Source organism: Ammodytes marinus, assembly GCF_949987685.1.
Source record: "Ammodytes marinus genome assembly, chromosome: 14".
NCBI lineage: Eukaryota > Metazoa > Chordata > Actinopteri > Uranoscopiformes > Ammodytidae > Ammodytes > Ammodytes marinus.
Genome location: NC_137218.1, coordinates 17891014 through 17902191, shown reverse-complemented (window position 1 = coordinate 17902191; position 11178 = coordinate 17891014). Strand labels below are relative to the sequence as shown.

Sequence of the window (11178 nt, the reverse complement as noted above, 5' to 3'; positions counted from 1 at the left end):
TGAGTAATGATTCCAGAGTGTGTCGCCGCCTGCTGGCCACACAGGAGAACACCCCAGTGTGCGCAGAGAGAGAGAGAGAGAGAGAGAGAGAGAGAGAGAGAGAGAGAGAGAGAGAGAGAGAGAGAGAGAGAGAGAGAGAGAGAGAGAGAGAGAGAGAGAGAGAAGTAGAGAGAGTGGAGGCACACAGCGCTCAGAGCATGTCGCCTCCTGTTGCTGCGCCTCACCGTGGGATCTGCTTTCGACCTTTCAAACCCTAGTCTACTCATGATGAACGCACAGAGTTTTTGAACGCGTCTGCTCGCTATATGTGCGACCCGGAGGTTTGAGTGAACCAGAACAGGGTCTGCTCTCAGTCCGGAAGGGGGGGCAAACCAGGCTTGTGTTTGCGGGGATTTTTCTTTTTTTCCACCTTTTTTTTTGTCACACAACTTGGCAGACAAGTCGCTCGCTGTTGTTGCTGTTGCTTGCTGGAGGTTGTGGTTTTTGCCGTTGTTGAGCCGTTTGCAGATAAAGTGTGAAACAAGTGTCCAGGAGAGCAACAGATGTTTTCGGTGGATATGCGGTCGGCTGAGGAATGAGAGCAGCGGCGAGGCACCGGCGGCCCTTCCAGCGGTTCTGCTGCTGTGGAGTCGGACTGGTCGCTGTTATTTGGCTCAGTCAGGTCATCCAGGCACCAGGTGAGACCTTAATATAGACTTCACTGGCGTGCGCGCCCCTGCGTGCATGCACTGATGCACAATAGGCCTAATTGTAATCCTTAAGACATTGTTAGAGCTTCACTGGAAAATGAATATCATATCAATAAATACTAACCTATAGCAGGCTGAATTTCACATGTATTCATAGATATGTGTAGGCTATCCCCCTTAGATGGATGTGTGTATGATAGAACTACAGATTCATTTAGAATAAGGTCGTTACATATGATAGTTTATTCATTTGTACAGTGTGTTCTGACAACAAAGATGAAACAATCAATGAAAAATACATACATCAAGATCTAATATACTTTCCTTTATATTGATATAAATATGAATAGCATGAGGGCCCAAGCGATACAGTCAGGTGCTACATATATACTCTCTCAAAAATGTCTCCTTAAGACAAGTTAAAGTGTTCTTTATTACGGCATTATAACATTTCATTGTTTAAGAGAAAGAATGTTGGTGCACAAGTGGAAAGAACTGTTCTGATTACTGTCCAGCATTGCTTAAAATGTCAAACCAACACTGGTCTAAAATAAATATATTTAATATTTGATAAATCTACAGTTCAGTGTTTTCCAACTGCCGTCTCCCAGCTTTCTGCCCCTCTGGCCGAGATTTACTCTGTTCACGACGCAGGAAGGTGACAATTCTGCTGATTACATAAAGCAGCCACACATTTTGGCAGTGTAGAAAATCCAATCATTGGGGATAAGTTCCGTGGTAGGTTATTCCATATTTTTACCAGGCATTCAATGGATATTTCATCTTCAGAATAAGAAGAAATGCTGTGTATCACTGGTCACGTAAGGGATTCATCAGTGTGAACGTATTTACCGTATCCCTAAATAGACCGCCTGCAACAAGGACAGCCTTTTCCCAAAAGCTTTCACTGTAGCTAAGGATGTATTTGTCATTCTCCTAAACACCTTTTTTGTTTAACATATTCATACATATAAATAATAATAATAATAATAATAATAATAATAATAATAATAATAATAATAATAATAATAATAATAATAATATTAATAATAATAAATACATATTAATAGATACCAATATACCATTTGTCTTGGATTGTTTAATTTAACTATAATTTCAATCAATTTTTAACACAATCCCATACATAACACATCTGATTGACAGTACCCTCATTCTCAGATGTATTTGCCCATAGACTGATATACCTTGCTGTAAATTGAACTTAAAAAACCTGTCAAATGGAGCGTGATACATGTACAGAAAGACATGTAGCATAGTGAATGTTACGTAGATAGCTGGATTTCATTACAATATGTGCACATAGACCCCCTCCTCCACCTCTCCTTCACTACTTCTCCTTAAAATCATCATCCTTTATTATATCATTCCCTGTTTCAAGTTGCATCAGTTTTACGTTTTATTTCTAAAATTCTGAGTTAGATTTGATCTTTAGCAGCATGGACCTTGATGGCATCACCTCCCACTTCCTCCAAGGTTATCATCCTCTAATCACCTTTGCTGGGGTGCTCACACACTGTCACACTCATTCAGCCGTTTCAGCACCAACATCCTATCACTCTGCCTTTGTGTGCATTATAATGATATGATTGAGTGACCTTTGTTTTTTTTGTGTTGATTGTGTTGAGTGTGTGATTTACATTTAGGCTCTATCCCAGTATCGCACACCGTCCTTGGTGGAAGTGTGCCCTGGTGAATGAGCCGTCTCATTAATATTTACACTTCACCTTTAGATTATGAGTGTGCCATCGACCAGAAGAGGTTTTTTGAACCAAGACCAAGGCCGCTCGACTTGAACCATATAAAAGCATGAGGCAAAGCATGTGGCCTGCTGTTTGTAATTGCGACAGGCAGGTTGCTCTCACAATACTTGGAAAACATTACACATAGGCTACAGTAGCATCCTAAATACCACTGCGTGTGTAACCATTTATGGATGTGCTGATCCATCCAACACTCGCTATCAGTATCGGTCTGATTTTGGCAACAAAGCATTGGATTGGATATCAGGAAAACGTCACATTATCTTAGTATCAGTTTTGGAATAGTGCTAAGTGTAATTTTATTCTCAGTAACATCCCAACTTGTTAAACAACTTGCTAAGAATTCTGAGTTGTAAATTCTCCAAGAAGAAAATAATGCAACTAACATTGGAAGCAATGAAGAAGTATGAGGCACTCCTCATCATCAAAGCAAAGCTGATAAATTCAGCACATTTATTTTTCGAAGATGAGCAACCGTTTTCCAACCCTCTGAATGTGCCTTACCAGGCAACATTTCATGTCCCAAGTAGCTGTGCCTTGCCTGGTCAAGAAAGTGGTGGATTCCTTTTAAAACTCTTAGAAAACCGGAGCAGCACATATAAAGATTCCATTGGTGTTATGACTATGTCTGACAGCACAGGATAGACTGAAGTTTATCACTGACGAAAGTTTGGACAGTTTCATGGCTCACGTTTTTCCATTAGGCTACAAAAAAATTACTAGCCTTTAGCAGTTCAGTAGATAGCGGCAATTATTTTTTGCTGTTGGGGGAGTGGAAACAAGCTTAGCCTACATATATTATGAGTTGATATAGAAAACCTCCTTTAGCAAACAGTAACCTAAAAACACATCCACCAGACACAAAGCCTGATATTCACTCTCCTTTTAACTCTGATGTTGGTCTCCACCAACTCTTCAGGGGAATATCTGACTATTTAGCTAATTGCTCGACGTTCACCGAATAGTTGCTTCCGTTGTCTGTCTGTTATTTGGTGCCCATTAGGTAGTACTAAAGTGGGTTCATTAGATCTTTCTTTCACAAAGGCTCTCTGCGGCAGGAAACAAGGTTTATAGTGGAGTGAAGGGTTGGAAAATCAGAAAACTAGCTTAAAAATGCTAAAATTCTCCCTAGAGCTGCGAGAAATTGCACAGTCAGCAATAATTTTCTGTAAGTTTGTCACTACAAACAACCCTTTTCACAGACACGTAGTGATCTGATCCATTGTTAATATGAAAAAATGGATTATGGCAAATTTAAATCCCTATTTGTTCCATTTAAAATATGTCTTACTTTGGCCCCCTCCAGTGGGGGTTTACCCAAGGTGTTGAATCTGCTGAAAGGACACAAGTTTTTCTATTGGGAAAAATTTTGAAGTCACAGGAAAGGAGTAGCCTACACATATTGTTCAGAGAGGAAATTAATTTGTACCACATCGTCTTAACATGCACCCAATGTTATGATATCAATAATGGTATTGGGTAAAAGAAAACTGACGGTTTGATCACTTAAAACATCACAACTGTAACAACAATCAAACTGCTGTCAATGTCAGAGGTTGAATTGCTTCACAACTTTATTTCTCTAATTGCACTGATCATTACAGAAGCCTCTCTTGAGCGTTGGCTCTAAAGTTTGCTCTTCTGAAGGATTTTTACTTTGAACTTGGTATTGTCTACGCTCAGATGTTTATACAACCACGTTTAAGGTCAAGTCAATTGCTCATCAGCTCTCTTGTTTACTGCACAACTTACTAAATGTGCTGTGTTAATGACAGTGTAAATCTAGAGGACTGGGCTGTTTTCTGCATGGTAATTGAGCGTATAGTGTTGGACCGAAATAGACTTCCTTTTTTTTATACGTATATAAAGCAATTTCTAAAGACTCAGGTTTCAGATGCAGCCATGCTCACACACAGTCAGATAATTTTACTCTCACACACACACACACTGCAGTCTTGCTGCGTTTGAGGCGGTGAAGCTGTTTGGGGTAAGACCAGAGGAAGCCGGTCTGTCCAGTTGATGTGTGTGATTGATGGGATCAAATGTCTCGTCTCTGCTAGAGAGGGAGGCAGCGAAGTGTGTTGTCTTTTATAAAGGGAACATATGATTGTGTAAGGCTCTGGACTTTCAAAAAAAAATAAAGATTTCTTCTGAAGGGAAAATAAATTAAATTGGTGTTTTTAAATTATTCGGTCAGCATGTATTTGTGGAATTTTGAATGCATTTCGCTGCTGAATGTATGAATACATTTCTTAACATAAACATTGGTCAGATTATGTGAGAATCAGATTTTGTAGAGGGATGAATTATGAATGATGTTATTTACACTGAACATTGTGGTATTTACGCTTACCTTTTGTGCATTCGCCCAGCGTGTTTATGTTGAATGAGTGTGTGTCAGCAGGATTAGGATATATCATCCTGATGATCCTTCTGTAACCCTTTTTCCTTTATATTTACATTTCATGCCGTTAGCAGACATCCTTAGAGGAACAATCACTCTAAATGAAAGCACGGAAAGTGTGCGAGGTCGCTATCTGTATGTCTACTAACACGTTAATAACTTTTGACTTGATTTAGTTCATGTTTATAAGATTAAATAGGGAAACTCTGCAGAAGCCATATTTTAGTGTGGCTGTTGTTTAGGTTTAGGTCACATGCTAACTAAATTGATCACAAAACGAGAGGCACCGCAACTGGGTGGCTTACCACCTCAGCTTAACAATTTCGTGGGGGAAACACTGTTTAGCATTAGCAAAGCCAGAACCCTCAAACTTACTGGAAGTTATATAATGGCCTGGAAAGATGTACAAGTCTGTTTGTAATGAAAACCGTTTGGGAGACCAGTAACACATGTAGATTGAATGAATGAATGCCATTACAATGAATAAGGAACGGCCAAAGTATTATTTTAAGCAGTTTATTCATACTTAAATTAAGCCATTTCTGTCCGATCAAGTTCCATTTGCTTTTTTGAAGAATGTTTACCTTCTCTACTAGTATTCTATGTACTGTATATTGCAGTTTATTAATGATTTTTTTTGTCAATTTAATAATGGATCAATTAACTAACCATTACAGCACTAGTCAGTGTTGTATTATGACGTGCTTCAAGATAATGTCAAGTTTATCAAATCTGAATCTTAAAAAAAAAAAAAAACATAAATAGGATAATAAAATGGTCTCCTTTTTCCAACGAGAGTAGATGCGGTTGAGGTGTTGGACACTTCTCCCAGTTATGAGTGTGAAAATGGGGCAGAGCCGTCTGTTTGTCAGAAGCCCATTTGAATTTCATGAGTGGAGCTCCTCTTGATGACATGAAAGCCTCTCCTCTCAGCGGCCTGCTGGCCCTCGTGAAATGGCCTCATTGAAGCTGTAAGGTCAAAGGGAAAGTACAGCGCCTGGCAATCACGAAATGCATCAGACAGCCAGCTACCCTGTGTGTGTGTGTGTGTGTGTGTGTGTGTGTGTGTGTGTGTATATATATATATAGGGACAGTGTGTGTGTAGTAAAGATGTAAAAACTGCCTCGCTATCTTCTGGAACACTTAATGGAAAATCTCTGTGGGTGGTGGTAAAGGATATCTAGTTGTTTGTCGTTGGAGAGATTGACTGTGGGGAGTTCCTCGGCTGTGTGTCCCCGTAGTAAAGCCGGACAAAACTGAAACCCACTCAGAGATTAGCCATCGAGGAATGATACACAGAGCTGAAATAGACTCCACAAAGATTTCAGTGCTGATGGCCGCAGACAGCTGCTGGTGGGCATGGACTGACTTACTACTGAACATGCTGCTGTCTCCCAGAGCCAGAAACATGAAACTACAGTCTGTTGGGTCAAGAATAACTCCTGGAGACAATTACTACATCAAAATAAAAGTGGCAGTAACAATGCTTGGATGATTTGTTCCATGGACAAGTGAACATTTTTCCATTTAAAAAGTCAAAATGAGAAACTCTTTGGTTGTTATAATTCAGATAGAATTGATAGAATAAAAATAAAATAATCAGTTGTTTGTTCATTACAAACCACTCCCGGATTAACTAAATCTGGTTACAGATGAAACGATAAATTTATTAGTTGGTCGACAGATTAACTGACGACAATGTTGATAGCCAACAAGTCGTTAAAGCCATTTATCAGACAATATTGCCAATGCGCACATTCATAGATTTGATGCCTTTCGAGTTCTCAGCTGTTGGTCGAAAAAGAAAGAAGCAATCACATAACATAAACCTAGGCTCTTAGAATCTGTGATGATCTTTTTCATTGTTTAAATGTTTTCTCAGGTTAACTCATTTTCTTGAATAAATTAGAAATCGGTTGTCTTATAAAATAACTTGTGTTGAATTAAAAAAAACTGTCTAAAACCTAAAGATGCTAGATTTGATTTAAGGTGAAAGAAGCAGTAAAATTCTCACAACTGAGAAGCTGGAACTTTGTGATGATGCTTGAATAATGTCTGACAAACAAGTTGCTTATTATTTTTCTGCTGATCGAGTAACAAACGATTAATCAACCTAGAAGATTATTCTGTACAGTTAGCAATAATGAACACCAGCTGTGAATCAGCGTGCAGACATTTGGTTCTATGGTTGGAGTATGGTACAGTAGGACTTAAAGCTCATAGGTCTGGTCTTTGCACTGACATGACTGTGGTGTTGTTTTGTAACAGAGACGGATTCCTCTGGTATTCTGCCAGGCGTGGACGCTGAGTCGCTGCGATGGACGCGCAGGCTGCTGCAGGAGGAGCCAGACAACCAGACCCTGGATCAGCCCAGAGCAGGTGAGGCGCTTTGCTTTACCTTGATACATAGCTAACTGTTCCTCCAGGACAGACCAGCACACTCTGTCTGCAGTGCTTCTTTGTTATTCAGTGTGGGGTTGGGTGAATTGGATGATATCTTCTATCACAGCGTTATGTAATATGATATCAAAAATATTTCACTTTTTTTTCTTTTTTTTTATACTTATCCAGTACCTGATGGATAAAGACAATTCATCACATTGATGGAACAATGCTGTTAAAACAAGTGAAAATAAGCTAATATTTTGTAGTCATATTGAATCATGGTGTACTGTACAGTCAGCTGCCAGTCTGTTAGGTTCAACCAAGCTCAAAGTAATGCAATTCTATATGACAGTCCCGTAATAAAACTAAACTGGTGTAGGGAATTATTGATACATCTCAATGATCAATATGATGTACAGTAGGAGGAAGTTCTTTGTGTTGCTGTAGAATTATTGCATTGTACGGATTACAGACAAATGTTCCTATTATTTTGTCCACCTCATGTATCAATCAGAGTCAGCTAAATAACTAGGAGTGGGGGGGTCAGGGGGGGGGGGGGGCTGCTCTTCTGCCGTGTGCTGCTTACACACGCATGAGTGCTGTGTGTGCAGATAAACAGGGAAGGCGGAGTGTACCAGAGCTTTGTGCCTCTCCCCTGCAGGTGAGCTGAAAAGGTCACGTCGAGTAAGCATTGTGTTCATTGTGTTAGCAGTCAGGAGTGTGATAAAGCAGCGTTGAGCTTGTCGACTGAGAGACTTGAGGAGATAGACGCAGTGCAAAGGAGAAGGCTGCCAGAGTGAGATTAGTTTGACTAAAAGGTAGTGTCGCTTTAGCAGGCGCCAGGGTGCTTTCTGTTGCTTTTCTCCTGAGTCTGGTGGCACCCTGACAGATTCTTTTCATTTTCATTCATACCATGGTATGAAGCACAAACATACAATAATAACAAAACAGTAGCGTACGTACGGCATGGTCAAAATACAACACATATTACTTAAACAATGGGAAGACATTCTTCAAGAAGGAACCTGTTTTACCAACACCAATACCATCTGACCTCAAAAGCAAAACTAATTTAAACATACAGCACATGGGTAGTTCACATAATACTTTGGCAGGTACTTTTCATTACATATACATTCTAACATTCAAGCAGGACATGATATTCGTCTCAATTGTCAACACAAAGGTTACAGATCCTCTGGTTTTCTTTCCACTAAACAAATGAATGACGGACAGTAGAATGGCTTTGCGTAAATAAAGCTTCTAAAAATAGCCTTACAAAAACATTACGTTTTGTCAGTTTACTAATCTAGTTCAAACTGCTTTTCGTGAAATGATTACTGAGACGTTGTGCAGCAGCCTATGAAAGCCATAATCAGATACCTCTCTGTTGCCTCTAGTTCCCTGGTTGATTAGCTGGCTGGCTCACTTGAGCCGTTTTGATGACAGCTGACAGTTTTATTATTAAAGATTCAGATCAGAGTGGAAATCTCTTACATTGTTACGTGGGGGGAAAAGCACACAGGAGATAAAATCACAAGGCTGCACAATGAACAAATAATTAGCCTTACTGGCACAATACAATTGAATTCTGTATCCTCAGATCATTTCCATTTTCTCTGGGGCTGGGTTAATATCGGACTGTCAAAATGAGTTAAAATTTCCAGTCTCATTGTTACACAAATTCATGCAAATCAAGGTACGCTCATAATACAGTATACCATGCAAATGGCCTGTTCAGTCCACACTCCTTAATGCCACCTAAAGTGTACTTGGCCTGCTGAGGGTGTGTGCAACCTAAATAAATAAATAATTTACCCACACACGATGAATAATTTTAAGCTTTTAGAGAAACACACTTTCCTGACATCTCCTTGTTGTGGCATTAAAATATTCACTGAAACTAGTAAGTTTGGAAAGATCTTCGTGTCACGACTTCTTGATTTAGCTGCAAATAAATATTTGTATAATGTGCATCTGTCAATGGCTGTGGATTTTGGAGTCGTATAACCTTGACCTCAAGCCATAAACACTTGTGGTCAATTAACTACTGTATTAGCAGAGATTTCAGTTTTAAGTTTTATTCAACATCTCACTACTGAACATCAAATGCCTACGCATATTGTAGCCTTACAGTATATATAATAATAACACCACCACTTCCAGAGCTCGGCGACATTACAATGAATTAATTGCTTGTATTTTTGGAAGCTTATATTCCAGAGGTGCCCGGACAGGAACTCATTAGGGACAGTTGATATGACACATTACAGGCTGGCACGTCTTTTGTGATATTACATTAAAGGTGTTTTTTTTCCTTCCCTCCCCCACACACTTGAGTGAGAAAGCAAGACTATATTTGTCTCTTTAGTCTCTCTCTCTCTAGCAGCGCTCCATTTGCTCAAACAGAGCCCTTTGTGTTCCGCTACCTGATAACACGGTTAACCTTTTATATTGAGTTCCTGGTTGGCAAACGTATCGCCCTCATTATCTGACACAAAGACACTGTTAATACACTGGAGATGAGCGGGCGAACAAAAGGCTGGACAGGTAGTATATAAGACCCAGCAGTGAGTCCAGGGCCGGACTCCCTCAGCAGGCCGTCTGACAGTGATTGCATAATCTACAGTGTGATTAAAAAGCCGGGCCCGGACCTCCAGGGATATTATCTTGGGGGGGGATTGCACAGAAGCATTTCTCTCTTTTCATCCCTCCACTGCTCTAACAAGATGGAGACGGCGTGACCCACCTGCAGCTGACAAGCCTCGGTCGGAGATGCTTGTCGCTAGGCAACTGGATGCTAAATTTGCGAAACCCAGACAATTTCTGTCCTCAGAAGCATTAAAAGTGCAAAGCAGAGAGCTAAAAATAGACGGCAAGGGAGAAGAGGGGAGGGGGGGTGCGAGAAGAATGAATCCCAATGATGTAAATTAAGTAAATGGGCTCATACTGCGTGTGTGTGTGTGTGTGTGTGTGTGTGTGTGTGTGTGTGTGTGTGTGTGTGTGTGTGTGTGTGTGTGTGTGTGTGTGTGTGTGTGTGTGTGTCTGTGTGTGTGTGTGTCTGTGTCTGTGTCTGTGTGTGTGTCGTCGAAGGCTTGTTATGTTATTTATTTTGGCAATGGACCGTCAGCTGAGAATAGTATTTTTCCACAGCCGTATTTTGGGTTTTTTTTTTATGGGAAAGAGTTGAGAAGGAGAAGCTGGCAGATAATCTAACAGAAACTGTCTTCGGATGGTCCTGGGACTTTTATTAGGCCAGTCAAGATTATGGGTGTCTCACAGAGCAAACAGCAATTTGCATGTGACCCTTAGGCCCTACTTATAATCAAGCATGGGAAAAGATTTGAAGCAGATTACTGTTAGATGCTGCTCTTGTTCTTTCATCTGACTTCAACGTTTTATTTCCTCACCCAATCAATGATCCAAGGATAAAGCTTCACACCAAGCAGTGTTTTTTCTTTTCCCCTACTCCTGTCACAACAGTGCACCGTGATGTTAAGTGTTTTCATTGATAGGCGAGGTGGTTGGTGCGGTTTGAAGCCCTGCGGTCTTTTCATCAGTGTCGTCAATCAAACTGCCTCAAAGGGAAATAAAAATCAAAGAACAAGTGCACAATTGAATTTACACCTGGATGAAATATTTATCTTTCGATTCCTCATGAAAAATGCAGTGTTGCAGAGGTGTGTGTGTGTGTGTGTGTGCGTGCGTGCGTGCGTGCGTGCGTGCGTGCGTGCTTGATACTCCGACTCTAGTTTGGTTGATGAATGGTAGGACTTTACTTTGTCCATCAATGCCGTAGCTTGACTCCTGGACACCCTGTGGACTTTCAGGTCGATAGCATTTCTCTGAGCCGCCCACTGCCCCTCCATTACACTGAAGCCACCACCCACTACCCACAGAGAGCTCAGCCCTTCACAT

At 40.5% G+C, this 11178-nt stretch overlaps 1 protein-coding gene across 1 annotated transcript in view; it reads left to right on the top strand.

The window, feature by feature from the left end:
* The first annotated feature begins 335 nt into the window (after nt 1-335).
* Nucleotides 336-11178, top strand: part of LOC307261017 (sodium/potassium/calcium exchanger 3) — a 29114-nt gene continuing 18271 nt past the window's right edge. The window contains exons 1-2 of the mRNA XM_080041454.1: nt 336-677; nt 7144-7254. Of these exons, the coding sequence (XP_079897580.1) occupies nt 575-677; nt 7144-7254 (214 nt within the window). The 5' untranslated portion in view covers nt 336-574. The remainder of the gene's footprint in view (nt 678-7143; nt 7255-11178) is intronic.